We start from the raw sequence: 19,790 nt of genomic DNA, 5'->3' as shown, positions 1-19,790 counted from the left end.
CGAGGTAATAACCGGCGAGAGACACAGCCTCCTCTTGTGATCTGGAATCAGCAGACGATATCGTGTCACTATTGCGCTCATTACTTTGGTGTTTTTGTGTGCAGAGGATGACGCCCCACACTCCCAGTACCCCCCAGTATACTGTCCCTTCCACACACACACACACACACACACACTCACGGGTTTGCGCATATTTTCTCCCTCCTTTCTTCATTCTTGGCTGGCGGAGCTGACGGTTGGAGAGGCACAGCTGCCTGGAAGGTGGAGGCGTGATTGATTGATGAAGTTTTTGTGCCCAGGGGATCCAATCATGTAATCAGTTTGTATTGATTGACTGTCCCCATTGAGAGACTGCTGAGGCTCTGCCACCATGTGCGCGAGCTAGACCTGGCACGCATTCAAAATCTTATGCAGTCAAATTTGATTCGGGTGGCGAGGTCGCCTGAGTCCACGCGTCGGGGATGCACAGAGGGAAGACATGCCATAAATCACACTGCAGACGTTTCGCAACACTCACCACAATTCTCTGCTCCAATTCCTCATTATCTTGCGTTTATTTCAATTATTATGATTGAGAAATGAATTCAGCTTTACTGTAATTGCATCACATGGTTAATGATCTGATCTCCCTGGAATTTAAATAGGGCTTCAACCTGGGTTTGCATAGCTAATGAGGACCCCCCCCCCCCCACACACACACACACCTCTCAGTTTCCTGCTTTATTCAGACTTTTCTCTCTCATTTCACATTTCTGACTTATATTTCAAGTGTCAACTTATTGTTACTGTGTGATGCAATTCACATGGTTCCTGCACCAATGGTGAAAGATGGGATTTATGAGTGCAAATGAAGGTCTTTTTGTGAAATAAAACATTTAAGGAGCTCTGCCTTCTCTTTTTGTGGTGCAAAACACATTTGGCGATGGTTATGCAATTTAAAGCAGTCAAACAAAGAGGTTTGTAGTAAGAAGATGAAAAGATAAAACTCTTTTCAGTGTGTGGTGACTAACGGGTAGATTTTATCAGCAATAATAAAGGGGTTTCCAGCTTACTCACCACTTTACATCTTTGCAAACAGTTTCACATCCTCACACAGCTGCCTCATTACAAAGACCGCCCTGCTTATTTCGTTTGCTTCACTGCAACAGCACTTCTTGTCTGTAAGGCAGAGGTGGGAGAAGAGAATCGAGAACCCGTCACTAGTGGGCATTTGTTCTCCATGCTGGCATTTAATAAGCCCCAAAAGATTTCTGCCTCAAAGTCATTCCAAAGTCAAATTAAGGCTGAGCTCAGTGAGCATGTTTATCTTTAAGTCTCGCTGCATCGCGGCTGTAACCTCGGGGGTGGACAAGTGAATGAGTATAGCAGCAGATGTTTTCTGTGTACTCCTCTCAGTCTAAGCTTTACAATGCGCACACCATTTCCAGGTGACATGAATGAATAATGAAGAGATCGCAGTATAGTGCTTACAATCAGTCTGTGAAGTGTGGCTTCCAGTAAGAATTGGCACATTTTCAGTGATTTACTTCAGAGCACTTCTCAGTCCTGCACAAATGAACAGGCTGTCATTTCACGCAAACAGCTTCTCTGTAAGTGAGTTAAGTTCAAACTGATCGCTAGAAATGAGTTTACAACGGATTACGTCTTAGAAATGTCTATTTGTCATAGAACAAAATATAAATGTACAAGAGGACATGTTGTGAATCTGGAGAAATAGATTGACGCATGTTAATAGGCATTTTTGAAATGTTAGGGAACAATCACCCAATGTGAAGAAAGTCGTGGTTCTTTAAAAGTTTCATCACCATTTTGAAGCAAGAAAACATACCGAACAACGCAAGCTGAAACTGAAATTGGGTGGTCATCAAACTGAGAGCATGCTGTTAATCTCTTTTCATTTAAAGCCGATGTTTAAACCACAGTGGGACAGTGGGAGCTTACATAGACAACTAATATCCCTCTACAAAAGTACAGTAACCATTGAATCACTGTGTCCTCTCTGTATTTGTCTGTGTCTCTGCAGATCAGAGTGGACGGTCCTCTGGTGGGAGGAGTGCTGTACGAGACAGTGACCGTGATGAAGGATAGCAGCCCCATCCTCCGGGATATGGCCTTCTCCCTGGACAGGAACTTTCTCTACGTCATGTCTGACAATCAGGTGAGGAAACGCCCTCATTTTGCTGCTGCTGTCGTGGGGAAAATGCTCAGTGGCGGGGTGATGCAGCGAGTAGTGAGGCCGTCCTTCAGCTGGAAGCCCGCGAGTTCGTGGCCCCCGTGACAGCGAGCGTTCACAATGCCGACATGTCCTTGAGCGAGAGACTGCCGCTTTAGTAGTTTTACTTCACATAAAAAAGAGAATTTGTTTTGCCATTTGCGGGGGAAATTTGTACAAACAAACATACAATATAATATTAACAGGTGTTTTTAGGTAGAGAACTCTTGAAAAAATATATTGGATTCAGTTTAATTGGAAAAAGATACCAGCAATTCAGTTAGCCTTATTGTTCTGTTCAGCTCGGGAATTAGCAATAAAGCAGTATTAAAACAAAAAACATTAATTCATGTTGAATGATAAAGTAATGCTATTTATTTGGAATCCAACCAGATGATTATCCCCAAAATCCAATGTGGCATCTTTCAAACATTCACAAGCTGAGGGGATTGTTAAATGTGCAGTGTGTGTGTAAGGGGACGGGCCGCTGTTCTAATTGCTTATCCACGCGAATCGCCTTACAGTGCATGCATCTTTTGTACATGACACACACATCCCACAGAAAACCATTAGCGGCTTCTTCTTTTTTCTGTGTTGCTGTATAGGCCCCCCCCCCCCCCCCCCCCCCTTGCCTGCTCCTCACTTGGCCCGGCATCACAGAGGCGAGCAGTTGTTGTTGTCGTTGGACGATATTCTGCACTCATTGCAGATAAGAGTGAACAGTGGTAATCACTTTCAACTCCCATCAAGTGATTATTTTGGCGCAGCTGCATGGCACTGTGAAATGGGATTAGGTGTCAGTGCGGCCCCAAAAAAGAAAAAAGAAAAAGCCCCTATCACTGCTCTCAGTTGTCTTCTGACTGCTGGAATGCATCGAGCCGGAGTCACAGGACAGACAGGCAAAGGGCATCGGTACAATTGCAGTTCTGTCTGTTATTTCTTTTTTTTTCAAAGTGGCTCTAAAACTCTCTTCTGGGAATCTTGAAAAAACAGTCCAGAAAAACTATAAAAAGCATCGAGTTAAACAAAACAAGGGAGAGAGACTAGAGACAGTATTGCATTGGGCGCCGTCTTCTAAAACAGCAGCAGTGGCAGCTCCTCCTTCTGTCTGATGGACTGGAAGAGACAGAGCATCACTTATTGATGAGCTCCGGTCTTTCAAGGAGAGACGCATGCTTCCTTCAAGGAGATGGCCGGCCACTCTCTTCACTCCGCCTCCAGTGACACGTAAAAACCGTGCTACTACCAAACGCGGCTCGGCCACGCGCTTTCTCTCAATATGAGAACAGCTTTGGCTCTTTAGCCCCGAGGAGCTCTGGAGCAGAGCGAGGCCTTCCTCTCTCTGTCTTCCTCTTCGTCTTTGCTCAGCTTTTTCCCTTCCGATTTTCCCCCTGCTCGGGTGAGGAATCCCCCAGAGGGAGGGCTTCACGCACAGATTTCCCACATTTCTAGTAGATCCCGGGGATGAGAGGTTTTCTGATTTCTGGGAGCCAAACAATACAGGAATGATGTGGAATAAGGAGCGAGGCACAGACAGATTTGGCAGAGATCAGCCGACCCTCGTGGAATAACAATGAGCCTCTCCGTCTCCTGCCGAGTGAAACACGCAGGGTTAGCGTGATGATGAAGAGTGAGGAGAGAAAAGCGGGAATCAGTGTGTGTGTGTGTGTGTGGATGTACGTGCTTGTGTCTGTGTCCGCAAAGCATCATTTGGGATCCATTATTGATATGAAAAAAGAAAATAACTCTTCCCAGCAGTTAATCTTTCTTTATTTTTAACTGGAAGTTATATGATTAATTAGGTTCAGTCAAGTTTACACTGTACAGTGTCAATCTTTTATAGTGATCATGTCTGTCCGGGTTAAATTGATTGCTATAAGCGAATGATGGATTTTCTTTATTTCTCATGCAGATTACCATCTAATTGACATTTGTACATGTATTACATGACTATAAAGTAATGAAACGGATTTACTGAATTTCACTGACTGTTTCAAATTACAGTACAGCTTCAACAACAGGTGCTTTTCCCCGTTGGAATTTGTTTTCTGTCTCCATCACTGCAGCCATGACAAGGTGGCCTGGCACCAAGTTTCACGGCTGCATCTCTTTTGCCCATTTTTGGCGGTTTGTCATAAACTTCAAGGAGACTACGTTTCTCGTTGAAAGAAAATCACTCTTGCTCTGGTCCAGAAGCAGACAGGTTACCACGAGGCGAAGTATCATGGGAGTTGAGGAAAAGAACAAAGAATTACTTTCGATTTAAAAATGTTTCCATGTATTGTCATGTATGAAAAAGACCCAAAAAGAACCCTGTAGGCGGACGACTTGATAAGCAAATCATTTAAACAGCATTTGCAAAGGAATAATTCTGTCCCAGATGTTGTTTAGGTGTTATTTAACGCTGGTTGTCGGGAGGTGTGTCCTGGTAGTTTACTGGTTATTGTGACAATAAATATCGATAAGATCAGCTTCACACCAATTTGTGTTTGCTGTACAGCATGTGCACTTAACAGGCTTTGAGAAAGTTAAAGGGGATCTGCATTAAAGTGAAGCTACTTGCTCTATACCAATGATGGAAAAACAAAAATACAACTAAAAACAAACTTTTCTTGCTGTATCCTAAAAACACAAAATCCTAGATATGACCAGATAACTCCTTGACCGTAAGTATCTATCTAGAGATGGCTGTGGATTGTCCAGAGCCAGACTTAGGAAAAAGGATAACTGTAGTGCAGAGGTCTAAAAGCCTGCATGCTCATCTGACAGCATTCGTAAAGTTCCAGTAAATCCGGATGAAAGTGTTAAAGCGACAGTGAGCTGATAAGATGATGAGATCGAGCATTAGTGTGAGGTCATCCCAGATGTTATGGAAAGATGAGGATTTTGTAATTCCCAGAGCCGGAAAAGTGGACGTTATGATCTAACGCTGACGATCATTCAAAAGGCAGCCAGACTGAGATTTCTCACTTTCTTGGGAGCGGAGGGTTGTCATTGGTTTTCTGTGTTTGCTTTAAATAATCACTTTCACCTGGAGAAATTATCTCAGAGAAGACAAGACAAAAAAAAGCTTGATAAAATAATACTACTGATCATGAATGATGTATGAAGGCTTAATTCAGTAATCCACCATTATAGAAAGACGATAAAAAGACATCATATATTCATTACACTGAGAAGTGAAACTCATCTCCACAATATGAACTTTCAATTAAATTTAGATTCAACCAGGAAAGACAACATGAAATATCCAAATCAATTCCTGTGTCTCATTACATTTAAGACATTTATTATCTGACTGTCATTGAGCTGGACACACTAAAAGGAAAACCTGCACTTTATGTGTGATGACGTTTTGTAGTTTCATTTAGCCACTTGTTAGCATCCACCATTTTTTAGACACGTAAAAAGGGGATTTACTGATATGTTTTATGTTATAGAACCAAGCGCCACTGTTCTGACCCACAGCGTCGTCGGGGAAGTGTAGTGCCCACCCTCCGGTGCCCCCCCGCCCCCCAGGTTAACACCGTTAGCTCTGTCAGCGCTGTTCATGCTGCTAGCACTGTTAGCTGGTAGCCGCCGGTTCAGCCGTCGCCATGTTGACCGATTCTAATTCACATGCTGAGCTGCTATGCTTTTTAGACCTTGTCAACATAAAACCTAAGGTCATGTCTTTTGATCTTATTTGGATTCAACACAGTGCGTTCCTGCTCAGGTCAGCTCCATTAAACATCAACTCTTATGTGCAGCGAGAGCTTCACATATGATTGTCAGCGGGGCAGCAGAAGGCAGACGATCCATAGCTCTCCCCTTGTAAAGGTCATGCTTCCTAACGACCACAGACCAACTTTGTTATTTTAGACGAGTTCCCATCCACAAAAAATTCATGGATTATTCCCACTGCGTCGCATATGGACTTAGAAACTCAGCCCCTCCTGTGCTGCAAAATCATTTTGCTAATGGAATGCACCTTTGGGTTCTGAACCGCTGGAAAAAAAGAGAAAGTTATTTCATTGGGAGCAGCAGACAATCCATTTTGCCAACACAGACCTGAGAGAGCACCCACTTATGCTATCAGGAGCACCGGAGACACTCTAATCCATAATCCACTCTTCATTTGTGATTGCTTACATCAGGAAATTGCTTGCATCATACGTCCAGACCTTGAATAATTATACAGTATAAAATAGGCGGGCACAAGCTGCAGCTGAGTGCAGGGCTGGTGCTGGCCGTCATGGAGAGCTCATACTTTGCCAGACATTCACACATTGCGGTTGCAGCAGTAGCACGGTGCGTGGTTGTCCGTCTGTCAGTTTGACTACGTCTTTTTGCTTGTGTGTGCTCCTGTGTGTGGAAAATAGCAGCTCAACTTATAATGTGGACTGGGAGATTTCATATAACGATAATTGCAAGTTCAATAAACAAATGTGAATTTATTATGTGAAATAACAGCATGGTAAAGCATATTTTCGTATACTCTTGTCAGAATGAGTTATTTTTCTCATTTTGACATTTAATTTAGCACTTTCGTGCAAAATTAACACAATATTATCAAGTATATGTATATATACATATATATATATATGTATATATATATATCTGGATATGATTTCAGCACGTTACGATTCCATTGAAAGACGTTAAATTACAATATTGAATTATTCCAGTGTAATTACTATAGCAGAGGTCCACAAGCTGGCATGCTATAGTAGCGCAATAACATCCTTTATCAAATGTTTCAAAGAAAAGTTGTGGTGTCATTTCATACGCTTTCTGACATATGAGGAACAAAATATCTGGAGGCAAAAACCACAGTGCTGCATGTTTGTGTCAGCAGCAGGAAGTAGAAAAAAAGGAGTTGTTTTCCTCAGAGAAACTCTACAGTGTGAGCAGTGATGAGGCTTCCACATGTTGCAAAATGGACATGGACATGATGAAATGGGATTTGGTCTCTCCTCATCAGAACTGCTTATTATTTCATCAGGATGTTTTGGTTGAATGCCTTCGTCGACATTATTTCCAGTCCATGGCGCCCTTTTTGTTTTAACTTGTATCACACTAAAGGCAGCCACTTACACACCAGTTGTTTTTTTTGTCAGATTCATTTCTATTTTTACTGTAAACTGTACTTTCAAACAGAATGCAAATATCATATTATTTTATGTCATATTATAACCAATCACTTTGTGCGGAACGATTGAGACAGCAAACTCTATTACTCATTTCAACCTTGATAAAGGCAGAGCATACAAGATCCACTCCTTCTGTTTTTTAAAAGCGCTAAACATATGATATTCGCATGCAAGTATTTAGCATTTTTTGTGTCGTCAAGAGTTGGCCAGCTCCCGACCCTGCATTGCTCTCATATGGTGGTCACAGCTGATAATGCCTTCCACACCGACAGCGTCGCCGCTGAAGCGTAGTGCCCACCCTCCGGTTCCCCCTCAGGTCAACACCGTTAGCTCTGTCAGCACTGTTGCCGTCGTTATCACCGTTAGCTTCCAGTCGCCGGCTCAGCCGTCGCCATGTTGAGCGCCGTGTGGAGGCGCTAGATATGCCCCAGTGTTCCCCTACCATTGCTTTGGGGGGCAGGCCCGCCTCACTGTGTGTTCAGTTCGCAATACTTTTGCAGCTTCCAAGCGATTGTCTGTGGTTTGTTTAGTTTCCCTCCTGCGGCCCTTGTGTTATGATTTGCACTTCCAGATATCTGGTTTGTTCTAAGGTTTCATGTTCGCTTTCAGCTGTAAAGGAGTCGCGTTACACCTCCGCTGTAGACTATACAGTGAAGGTAAAAATGCAGAAAGGCTTGAAAATAAAGACTTGTCTGATGTGGATCAACGTACACAACAAAAGGATCACATTGGGCTTCATTTTTTGTGTGTGCAGTAAATTCAATTTGACTGCCACTGGAATCATGTCCATACATTTACAGATGCCAAAACAGTTTGTTGAAGGAAGCCAATGGAGAACTTTATACTTTTTCTTCCTGTCTGTTTTTACTAATGTATCTGTGTATCTTTCCTGAACGTGTGCTTTAACCCTCCCTGCCCTTCTTCTGGTGTAGGTGGCTCAGGTCCCCGTGGAGGCCTGTGAGCAGTACGGCACATGTGCTGAGTGTCTGAGCTCTGGTGACCCCCACTGCGGCTGGTGTGTCCTGTTCAACACGTGAGTCTTGTCCCCTCCTTCTACTCCCATGATGCTCGCTTACACACATCACAGCCGAGGGATTAAAACCACAACATTAATGCTTACCAAACAGCTTTTAGAAAGCTATAAGGGTAAGCACGTGGTCATGTGATTTGTGCAGTTTAATATAACAGAGATATTGTCCTCCCTTGGAGTTCAACGTTACCAACAGCTGGCGGGACAAACGGAAAACCGGGAGGCGGTTATTGGACAGCGTGTTCCCTCCTAAAGTAGAGATATTCAGCACAGCAGAAACTGCAGATGTTATTGTCCGTCAGGCCGGGGGGGGGGGGGACTGGTGTTAATGGGCTGGCGGAGGGAGGGATTAGTCAGTCACTGCGGGTGCACAAACTGCACGTCTACATACCCGGGGAACATTTTGGACCTGACGGAGCAAGCTTATCACTTCCATCTTAATTATCTGACCCCCAGGTTAACTTGCATAATACCTCGATATGGAGAAAAGGGGATTCAGGCGATTAAAACGCTGTGTTTCCCAAACAGCGGCAGAGTTGGTTCGCTGACCTCAGCCGGGGATTAACCCCCGTCTCATCATATGACGACTGCATTTCAGCGAGCAATATCTTGATGATGATCAGCATTATTTAAATTGCAGCTCTCAGTGTTATCAAATTGTGAAGTGAGAGGAAAAAAACATGTTTTGTCTTAATCCAAATTGGCTCATTAAACAGTAGTTTTTCCTTCCCCCCCCCTTACACTTATCAGTGAATAGATAGGCTGCTGTTCCCTCAAGTAACCCAAAGTGAATCATGATCCCTCACGTTGCAGAATGAGGCTACTTTATTTTTCTGTCCAATAAATCCTGATTGGGGTCTTTTTACAGCCTCTGAATGACTCTCAAAGAGTTTCATGTAGACCTCTTTCAGGATCTCACTTTCCCACCCTTGGCACGGTGCACCAGAGCACCCATCTGACAGAGTGTGTTGGGGGCTGAACAGGCGCACAGCCTGACGGGAAAAGGGAACAAATGGCTCCATCAGACAAAACGCTGCAAATAAAGGAGGCAAAATAAAAGGCAATGAAAGACAGTCTGAGATGAAAGGTGTCCCTTTTTTTTTTCGGAGGCACTTCAGTTGATGAGCGGTCAGAAGGTGACCGTCTATACTCCTGTGGCTCCGGTCCGCCTGAAGGAGCCGAGCCGGCAACAGCTGTCACCGCGTTTCCATTCCGCCTTTTTATTGTGTTGTAATTACAGCCGAGGCCTCGGCGCTCTTTGAGCTCTCTCAGGAGGCGCCACCCCCTCAGCAGCATCTGAGAGTGTATTAAGTACTATCTCCCCTCGCTGTGCGCATTACACTGTTAAAAGAAAGAGATGATGGTGTTCAGCCAAAAGACTGAGTTTTCCATTACGATTTAACTCTACGGCTGAGAGATTCTTGTTCTTTTTAATGCCTGTTACTATCTGAGCCTGCAGAGACCTAACTCCGACAATGCCTCTTTCAAAGAAATCAGTATCAATACAACCACATTAAAAAACTATCTCAACAACAAATCCCCGTTTCTGAAACTGGACAAATTATTCAAAGTTTTATAAATCCTTTCCATCCCTTGCGATAACTTTAAATGTAGCCTATACTTCTCTCTTACACGGTTATTCTAAGGTCGCACTATGGTGCCAACCCTTTCACTTCTTACTTTTAATTGCCTGTTGGGATTTAGGGAGCTGAAGCTTATTCAAATGTTGCACTCGGTTTATGTGCTCTGCGGAAAAGTATATAAAAAATATATAGGGAACGATCTGACCAAGCATCTGATCTGACTAACAGCTGTGTGGAGGAAATGATCAATCATCAAAAACAATCGAGACATGGACATCACTATAGTGTGGTCAAGTGCATGCTAACAAGCTGATGTTTAAAGCTACTAAGAGGAACCTTCATTTTGTTTAGAATCCCTTTGGAAAAACCTCTCATTTTACTCCAGCCAGGGTCTGACAGTCTGCTCCGTGCAGTCCTGGTTCTCGCGTGCCTCTCTTCCCTCCAGGCAGGCAACGGTGGTGTCGATGTTTCGGCTACGGCCAGGAACTGGTGGAGTAGCGAGTCGAAGCTCTGCTCCTGGGCCGGAGGAGGAGATGCTGCTGCCGGGCGAGGAGCTCTCCTCTTCCCACCCCGGGCTTCGAATGCGAGCCAAAGGCCGCAGCGAAGCCGGATCTGGGTCTGTCCACCGTCGGTTGGTCGCTGAAAGAGTTTCTGGTGAACATGTGCGATGTCGTCTGATTTTGTGCGGAATCCGACTCGTTGCACCGATGACAAGCGTTAAGAACTATATAGAAATAGACAATCTTCTCTCTGATTGTCTCGTTTACTTATGCAGGTCAAATCGGGGCATTGGACGAACTGTAATTTTGACTCAATGATGGTGCTGGATGAAAAGTCACCAAAATGATTCAAGAACCCAATTTCATGACGATCCGTCCAATAGTTGCTGAGACATTTCGCTCACAACTAAAAACGTGACACTTTCATGGCAATACATCCAGTAGTTGTCTACATAGTGGATGACTGCCGGGCCAATTCAAAACAAATCGGAGCGTTTGCCATTATTCGTCTCTAAACTGGCTGCACTGTTTTATGAATATTTAATAATGAGTGCCTTTTGCTCCACAGGTGCTCGAGGAGGGATCGGTGTCTGAGGGCGGATGAGGCCTTCCGTTTCGCCACCGACATTGACCGCTGTGTGAAGGTCATCGCTCACCCGGACAGCATTGCTGTATCAGCACATAGTGTCCCTGTGAGTCCGCTTATCATTCCACCAATCACCGCTCTGTCACTCCACTCGCAAAGTTTATGAGCAATCACTGAGAGTAGCCTTGTACAGCAGCCACATGTACAGTAAGTATAAGCCTGGTAGAGAAGATTAGATTTGTGAGAGGCGAAGAGAGAGGGAGAGAGAGAGAGAGAGAGAGAGAGAGAGGGAGAGAGAGAGGGAGAGAGAGAGAGAGAGAGAGAGAGAGAGAAGGGTGGTTCTCCCTGTAGACATCCGATCTATTTATTGTGGTTTAAATACATGAACTGTGGGATGAGAGACAAATGCTGAGGGGGGATGACGTGAGAGTTGTTTACGATGTCATCTGCCAAAAGGTTGCGTTACCTAAAAGCTTAATTCAACTGTTTATTGGACAGTAGCCAAGAGCACAGAGGAGTGGAGTACAGTTAGTGCTGAGGATTATCTTAAGGGAATAGTTCGACATTTTGGGAAGTACACTTATTTGCTTTCTTGCCGAGAATTAGATGATTAATACCACTCTCGTATCGGTGCGTTAAATATCCTGCTGGAGCCAACAGCCAATTAGATTAGCTTAGCTTTGCACTTAGCTTTACACAGTATAACAGGGGAAGTAGCTACCCTGACTACAAGCACCTCTTAAACTCACTGATCAACATCTTAGGTCTCATTTGTTCAGTCCGTACAGAAACAGAAGTGTAAAAACAATGGGTTATGGTTTCACAAAGGGGGTTGTATGCCGGGCTATTCGTTGGCCAGGAGCAGTAACTTCCGTCCATGTAGTCGTTTTTACAGGTCGGCCTTCGTACAGATGTATAAACCAAGATTTAATGTGTTAATTAGTGGGTTTGAGAAGTGCAGATGTTGTCATCTTTAGACAGAGCCAAAGGAAACAAAATGCTGTTTGGCCCGGGCTGTGTCCAAAATCAAGTTTGCCATTTTGTCGTGCTTTCTGAAAATATTGTGAGAATTGTAGTACATCGTGGACTCAACCTTTGTGCTATTAGTCCACTTAAACCTCTGGGCTACCTCCTGCCCAAGTTGCCGGCCTATCATTCCTACTAGCCACCCTAATATAGCAGGCTAAAACCGGCCCAATCAACCTGGCCTGTCACAAGTTTCGGCCCATTAACATCTTCACCCTCTGCTTTTCTTTTAAGCTTCTGCTGGAGGTGAATAATGTTCCAGACCTTTCTGCTGGAATCACCTGTTCATTTGGCCGGCAGGCCCAGGTGGACGGTCACGTCAACGGGAACAGGGTCATGTGTCTGTCGCCGGCCGGGAAGGAGGTCCCTCAAATACCAGAAGGACAAGGTGAGCTCAGACACCTCTCGTGTCAAAACAAACCAACGAAAAACTGATTGATAGTGATGCCAATGTCAGGTGAAGAACTTCTAATATCAATATTCCAGACACACACCCAAAAAAAACCCCACCAGCTTTCCTTTCAGATGGACCACCTTGCATTTTTTGTTTATCCAAGGAGCTCCGTAAGTACCAAGGAGCCGTAGGATTTACTCAGAGCATATACAGTAATCCTTCGATTGAAGTTTATGACTGAAGGTTTTCCTCACGACAACAGCAATATGCCCTGGCAGAGACGCAGACACCAGGTGGCTCTTTACAGAAGTGCGATAAAAGTATTAACATTTCTTTTTTCATTTTGACCTAGTCTTTTCGATCATTGTTTTCGTTCTTTCACCTTTCCTTTTTGTTTCTCTCTCTCTCTCTCTCTCTCTCTCTCTCTCTATTGCATCATTTTAATTCCCTCTCTCCATCCTTTCACTCATTATGTTCGCTCTCTTTCTCTCTCTCTCAGACTGGGCTGGCGTAGAGCTTCGTCTGAACTCAAAGGAGACAGGTCAGATGGTCGCCAGCACAGAGGTGAAGTTCTACAACTGCAGCACCCATCAGACGTGAGTCCAGCTGCCCATCCCCACCTCTGTCTTTGATTTGTTCAATAGACGGAGGAGCACTACTTGATTTAGGGCAACGATGTACTGATGCTCACAACTCTACTTAAGATTGGGCTGTTAGAGAACCTCAGTGTTCAATTTATCTGTCAGGTTTCATTCAAATCAACATGATGCATTTGCCTTGGCCCGTTTTCTTCGGCTTTGCAATACCGTATACATTTTCACATCTGGAAACTGCATAGCAGACCCACGGTGTTCATAGCTGAGCTGCTCTACTGGTGCAACAGAGTGTGCTTCGCTGTAGGCCAGCAGTCCCAGAGGAGCCCTGAATAGATAAGCAGCAGACTCACACACCTCCTTTCTGACTTGACTTTGTCCCGAGCGTCCCAGCCAGACGACTGTTTGTGTTGAGACATTTTAGATTTGATAGCCTCGCTCTGGTGCTTTGAGGGTGGATAAAATAATGTAAATTAACAAGGAATTTATTTAAATACTCATCTGTTTTGTCTTGCCAATATAAATTTCTCGACAGGGCAGGGGAGCTGCTTTGACTTTGAGCCATTATGCTAATGTCAGCCGTATAGCTGAATAGCAATTGCAAGCACTGCTACAAAAGGTGGATCTTATTAGGATGAATGCCAATTAGCAGCATTTGTCGGCTTTAAAAGGTGTCTGCAAATCAGAAACTTTACGAGCTTTCACAGCTTAACAAACCTCCAGAAAGGCCAAACGTTGAATTAGTTACTCCAATAGACCTTCACCATGATTCTTATTATTTTTTTTTACATTTTTGTCCACATTCTTGGACAGGGAAAGTAATAATTCCTTTAATTTTTTGAGGTGTTACAGAGATTTGAACTGACAGCCTCTTATGCACACTTCACTAACCTTCGACGGCGCCGTGAGTTATACTCAACCACGAGCGCACAACAGCTGGATACAGGGATGTACAATAAGTTCACTCTAGGAGGGAATATTTGATTGATGGTGCATTCATAGCCGAACCTTGGAAATTAGCCCACAGTGGATACACATGCCACCTATTCAAAATGCTCTTTGACTGCGACATGAATGCCCTAATATAACCGCATTAAGCCATTAGAGAGAAACAGTCGGAGGCTCATCACATCCCCACCACACTGATACGGCCTCCATTAGCTGCGGGGTGACCCTGTGAACTCCTGTGATTAATATTTCAAGCCAAACACACTCTTCACCCAGCAACTCTTCCTCCACATCCCCCCACTACCGCCACCAGCTCAGCATCACATCAACCTCCATAATTAATTATCCAGTGTTTGCAGCTCCCTGCCAGTCCAGTTCTATTAATACCCAACCCCTCAAAATTTCTTTCTCACACACACCCACACATTTTTATGTCCATACTGGCCCTGGGCAGCTAATTAATATCAAAATGTAATGCCGCTGCACTACATTTATTGGCATTCGTATAGCTTGCTATGAGCCGCAGTATTGGAGTGCTGCTAGTGGTTTGATAGTTTCTTCATGGTTTCATCTTATTGCATGACCAATTTAGGGAGAACATGATTTTGATAGAGCACTGATCTGTTTTCCACACACCTCTATTATACACAGCGAAGCCTGCGTGGCCCCCCACAGGAAAATGTTCAATTTTCAGCCCTCCAATTGCTCTGTCTGGTATATCAACAGCTGTGCGTCACTCGTCTCTGTTCTCGTAACTTCCTCACCTCTCTAAGTCCTCCACCCAAAGTTGTGTCACCATCAGCTCCCCGTTTGCTGAATGAAATGTGATGAAATCCAGTCTGACAGGGTTCAGCACAACTTTAATCCACAACTGACCGCTGGCTGCCGTTTAGCAAATCCGAGCCAAAGATGGGACGCAATTCTACCCATCAGATATCCAGTTGTCACTTTTAATTCTAGATTTTGTGTACAAGCCAGAGTTGGACGAATGAAATGTACTGTTTTTCATTGCAGTCAAAAACCAGAAATATAAAGCAAGCGTGTGTAAAAAATGAATAATGAAATTATAAAGCTCAGGGCAAGGACACTGCAGGTCCTCTACAGCTTTTTGTCCAACACTTTTTTTACTTTAAATTGCTTAAGAGTGCTTTAAGTGACAGGGACTCTCCTGCCAAGACTTCATACCTCAGGTCATTTATTGTCATCCCTGACAAAAAGACCACCATTCATTGCTGGTTGCATAGAAAATAGGGACATCTGATCTTTCAGTGAAACACACTGACACGATAAATTGAGCTGAAAGCTGTAATCCTTCATCAGTCTCCTCTTTTCAATCATCTTCACACAGGAGAGGAAGATGTGGGTAATGAGTAAGGAAAAAAAGGAATAAATCTTTTTACATATTATGTAAATGCAGAGCCACTCAATTAAAATTGTGCATGTCAAGTAGTAACGCATTCATTTGTCCCTGCAGGTGTCTGTCCTGTGTAAACAGCACTTTTCGCTGCCACTGGTGTAAATACCGCAACCTGTGCACCCACGACCCCAGCAGCTGTTCTTTCCAGGAGGGCAGAGTCAACGCCTCAGAGGTGCTGTGCATTACCGTTAACATAAAGAGAGCTACAGTTAGCCGATTAACGTGAAGCCTTTAAGAGCACCATTTATCTGTTCCTGTGTGATACTTTTACCTTAAAGGCACAGTCCGTGATTTAAATGTAAGACTATTAAGAGTCTACAGACATGTTGGCAGCTGGTTTTAAAGGCACAATGTTTCTTTGAGCTAAATGCTAACATGCTGAAAACACCAACCACAATTTGAAATTTTGACCAGATGATGGCGCTAGAAAAGTCAGGGCATCACCAAAGTTACTATGGCTTTTCCTGACAGGAATGTCTGTACCACGTGTCATGTCAATCAAAATCAAATGGAAAAAACAACCTCATGGTGGCGCAAGAGGAAAAGTCCGGGGCTCGCCAAAGTCCTTGAATATCTCGGCAACAGCCCATCCAGTAGATTTTTAAATATTTTACTGGATAAGTGGAAAATTTCAGCAAAGTCATTAGTATTCATCCTCTGGGTACCATGCATGTATATTTCATGGCAATCCATCCTATAGTTGCTGAGATATTTCAGTCTGGACCAAAGTGGAAGACTGACGGAAAAATAGCATCATTATTACTATGGATTAAAAAATATGTAATAAATAGTCTTACATAGTTTACCATAGTGGAAAGTGTAACATGTAGCATATGAATGCAAATTATATTCGGATTAGCGATTTGTTTGCCCCAATAATACCTGCAGTCCTTCATGTTTATATTATACATTCATATATATTGACACAGATTACATGCATTGACAGATAGAAGAAAGAAGATACATACTAAAAATAGATAACTAGATAGTGTAGAAGGATAACTCAATTAATCTCCGAAGGGATTATTATTATGCATGGGTAATATAAAGGCCAAACAGCAGGGACAACATGAAAGAGTGTGTGCTCTCTTTCCGTGAATAATACAATTATGTGTGTTTGTACACTGTTTTCACAGGACTGCCCTCAGCTCCTTCACTCTGGGGAAATCCTCCTGCCGGCCGGTGAGGTCCGACCCATCACGCTGAGGGCCCGAAACCTCCCGCAGCCGCAGTCGGGCCAGCGGGGCTACGAGTGCGTGGTGCACGTACAGGGTGTCATCCACCGTGTCACGGCGCTGCGCTTCAACAGCACCAGCGTGCAGTGCCAGAACAGCTCGGTATGACCTCAAACACTCCCAGTGGGAGTCTCACAGCTGTCAAATGAGGCAGACAGCTTAGATGCTGTGTAGGCAAGGTGCATAGGGAACATCAGTGCATGCCGCCTGAGCATATGAGGAGAAAGCAGAGGAGAGGGAAAGCGAGAGTGATGGCAAAAGGTGCGAGGCATTCGAGGGAAAGGAGACCGACAAGGGAAGGAAAGGTTAGAAAAAAAAAAATGTGTATGGTGTAAAGTGAAAAAGATGGAAACCCTGAATTCAACACGACCTTGTCTCGTGAGCTGCATATTGTCGGACTAACGTCTCGGCGTTCGCCAAACGAAAAGGGGATGTTCCCGACAGAAAGTCACAGGTCTGGGATGAACACAGGAGATGTTTGTTGCACAATGCAAATCGGAGGCTAAATTTCAATGCAAAGCATACCTTGCCGCTCTGTGACAGTGAATGAAAAGGCCATTTTCCTCAGATGTGGATGATTGGCCCCCAGCCAGGGTTTGCGTGCCTACATGTCAAAGAGGAGAGGAGCAGACAACCATGGCAGAAATGACAGATGGTTAAGAACCTCGTCCCTCTTCTGCCCTTCCATTCGCTCATTTTCCTCCACTCTGACTTTGTTTCTTTTTCATTCTATCCTCTGTCGCGCTGTGACTTTCTCTCTCTCTCTCGATCCACTTACCGCACACTCCCTCACTCTCTGTCTCTGCTTTTCAGTACTTGTACGAGGGTGTGAAGTTCAGTGACCTGGCAGTGGACCTCTCCATCGTATGGAACGGCAATTTCATCATCGACAATCCCGAGAAGATTAAAGGTGCCTCTGCCATCCATCACTGCCAGGCCAGAGAGGTGTAAAGCACTCAATCCACAGGGGGATAGATGGGTCATAGAGACCACTTCAAGGCTCCCAAAGGGCCTTGAGAGAAAGTTCACAATAGCAGGGAGTCTTATCAAAAAACACCCAATCACTTGTGTGCCCGGAGGGGTGAAGGGTGAATCTTCATATTTGCTCAGTTTCGCTCTCGTAGCTGCTCTTGGTTGTCCTCTCCATCATCATACGAGAAAATGTGTTTGTCAGTTTTCATTGTGGGTTGTGCATTAAAAGCATCCCCGTTGCCAAGGATATACACAGTGATGGCCATGAATTTCAACAGGCCTTTTTGTTACGCAGGCAAGTTACTTTATATGGGCATGAATACAGACTACTTACAGGAGAGAGGATGTAGGCGACAGACTTCAAAGAAAGGTTTATTGGATTACCTCGCCATCTTTTTTCCTTAATACTTGGAAGAAGGAATTTAAACAAACATGCTTTTTTTTACGAATTTAGGTGAATTCTCAAGTTGACTCCTCGGTTGTAGGCGGTTATTCATTTTTTTATGGAATTGACTGTAAATACCTGCTGTTTAAGAATGTGTGAATCAGTTTGTCTAAATCGAATTGTCACGACTCCCTGCTGGCGCTTTTACAGCATATTCTATGGCTGACATTTGATTTATGAGCTATTATACCGGCGATGTTCTTCAAAAACCTCAATATTGACACGCCGAAATGACTTGTTATTTAACTGACCAGAGATCCTCTGCGGTGTCCCACAGTGCACCTCTACAAGTGCAGCGCCCAGCGGGACAGCTGTGGCATGTGTCTGCGGGCGGAGAGGAAGTTCCAGTGTGGATGGTGCAGCGGTGAGGGCCGATGCACCATGAGGCAGCACTGTCCTCCCATCTCACCCTATGCGAGCCGTTGGCTGGACCGTTCCGCCAAGAATGTCAAGTGCACCAACCCACGCATCACTGAGGTCAGTTGTTTGTTTGTTTGCCCGGTCAGTCAATCCCGTCAACCCGCTAGGCTTATTGTGCAATTTAATTATGAGATGTGAGTTCCTTTAGCCAAGTAATTAACTAGAATGAGTAGTTTCTGGTGGTTGGAAGTGTTATACGCATTTGTCATTCTTCTGCTTTGGGGCGGCCGTGGCTCAGTGGGTAGAGCGGATCGTCCTTCAAACACAAGGTTGGTGGTTCGATCCGTGATCCTACCGTCTGCTTGCTGGAGTGTCCCTGAGCGAATGAGCCCCAAGTTGCTCTGTGGGTGCTTTACAGCAGCCCACCGCTCCTAATGCTTATGGTTTGAATGAAGAAGTCAAATTTCATGTTTGTACCCGTATGCATATGACAATTCAAAATAATATTTCACACTATGAGCGACAAAAGGAACAAAAGGACCAAACTTGGCCTTCTACTTTGTCGGTGAGTCGCTGTTGAAATTTTGCTCGGGCGATCATTGACGTAGTTATGTCCTTAAATAGCAATGGGAACAGGCTAACTGCGTTTTTTAGAACAGAAACGTATGATTGGTGTGTTCACACTATGGGCGACACAGCAACAGGCTACAAGTCATTTTCAATTTAAGCCACTGACATGAAGCTACAAACTGACGCCTGACTGGTCTCAGCTTTCTTTCAGCTCTCCGATGACTCGGTAACGCGTCATGCCAATTAAAACAACAGAGCTGCAATACGATATGTCAGAAACTCCAAGGAATACAAATTGTACGTCTTGAACTTGGCAAATCAGTTGAAAGCAATCGTGACATTGTGGTCATTTGTTCAGAAACTTTTAAGTTGAAGATGCAAGGAAGGCAAAGTCTTCTTTTGGGAGTTTTGTTAGCAATAAAAAAAAAAGCTAAACTCATTGACTGAGGTGCGAGGCGTGTCTGATGGAGAAACAGAGATGAAGTCGTTTTTTACAGTAGCTGGATCTACTCTATCACTACTTTTATTTGTGTCAGTTTTGTGCTTCTCCAGAAATATGGGAGTAAACTCTCTACAGGTACACATACCATAGTTTTGGTTCCTATGCATATATATTGTCCGCATTACGACTTTTCCCGTGGAGATAATTAATAGCTTTTACTTTCGGAAAGCACCATTTGAGTTCTGCTGTTTACTTACTGAGAGAGTTTGGGGGTTAAAAGACCACTGCCCATAAATGTCCAGTCACAAGCCTGTTTCTTCAACCATCATCCGAGTATTCATACCT

General features: G+C 44.1%; 1 protein-coding gene across 1 annotated transcript in view; it reads left to right on the top strand.

The window, feature by feature from the left end:
• Nucleotides 1-19,790, top strand: part of LOC142955486 (plexin-A2-like) — a 59,556-nt gene that overhangs the window by 14,591 nt on the left and 25,175 nt on the right. Inside the window, exons 3-11 of the mRNA XM_076097021.1 lie at nucleotides 2,024-2,158; nucleotides 8,277-8,377; nucleotides 11,026-11,149; nucleotides 12,304-12,457; nucleotides 12,963-13,059; nucleotides 15,479-15,593; nucleotides 16,558-16,758; nucleotides 17,470-17,566; nucleotides 18,351-18,550. Of these exons, the coding sequence (XP_075953136.1) occupies nucleotides 2,024-2,158; nucleotides 8,277-8,377; nucleotides 11,026-11,149; nucleotides 12,304-12,457; nucleotides 12,963-13,059; nucleotides 15,479-15,593; nucleotides 16,558-16,758; nucleotides 17,470-17,566; nucleotides 18,351-18,550 (1,224 nt within the window). The remainder of the gene's footprint in view (nucleotides 1-2,023; nucleotides 2,159-8,276; nucleotides 8,378-11,025; nucleotides 11,150-12,303; nucleotides 12,458-12,962; nucleotides 13,060-15,478; nucleotides 15,594-16,557; nucleotides 16,759-17,469; nucleotides 17,567-18,350; nucleotides 18,551-19,790) is intronic.

Source organism: Anarhichas minor, unplaced genomic scaffold (assembly GCF_050575085.1).
Source record: "Anarhichas minor isolate MPS153535 unplaced genomic scaffold, ASM5057508v1 ptg000023l, whole genome shotgun sequence".
In the NCBI taxonomy this organism is placed as follows: domain Eukaryota; kingdom Metazoa; phylum Chordata; class Actinopteri; order Perciformes; family Anarhichadidae; genus Anarhichas; species Anarhichas minor.
Note: the sequence above shows the minus strand (reverse complement) of the source record. Positions and strands in the feature narration are given on the sequence as shown.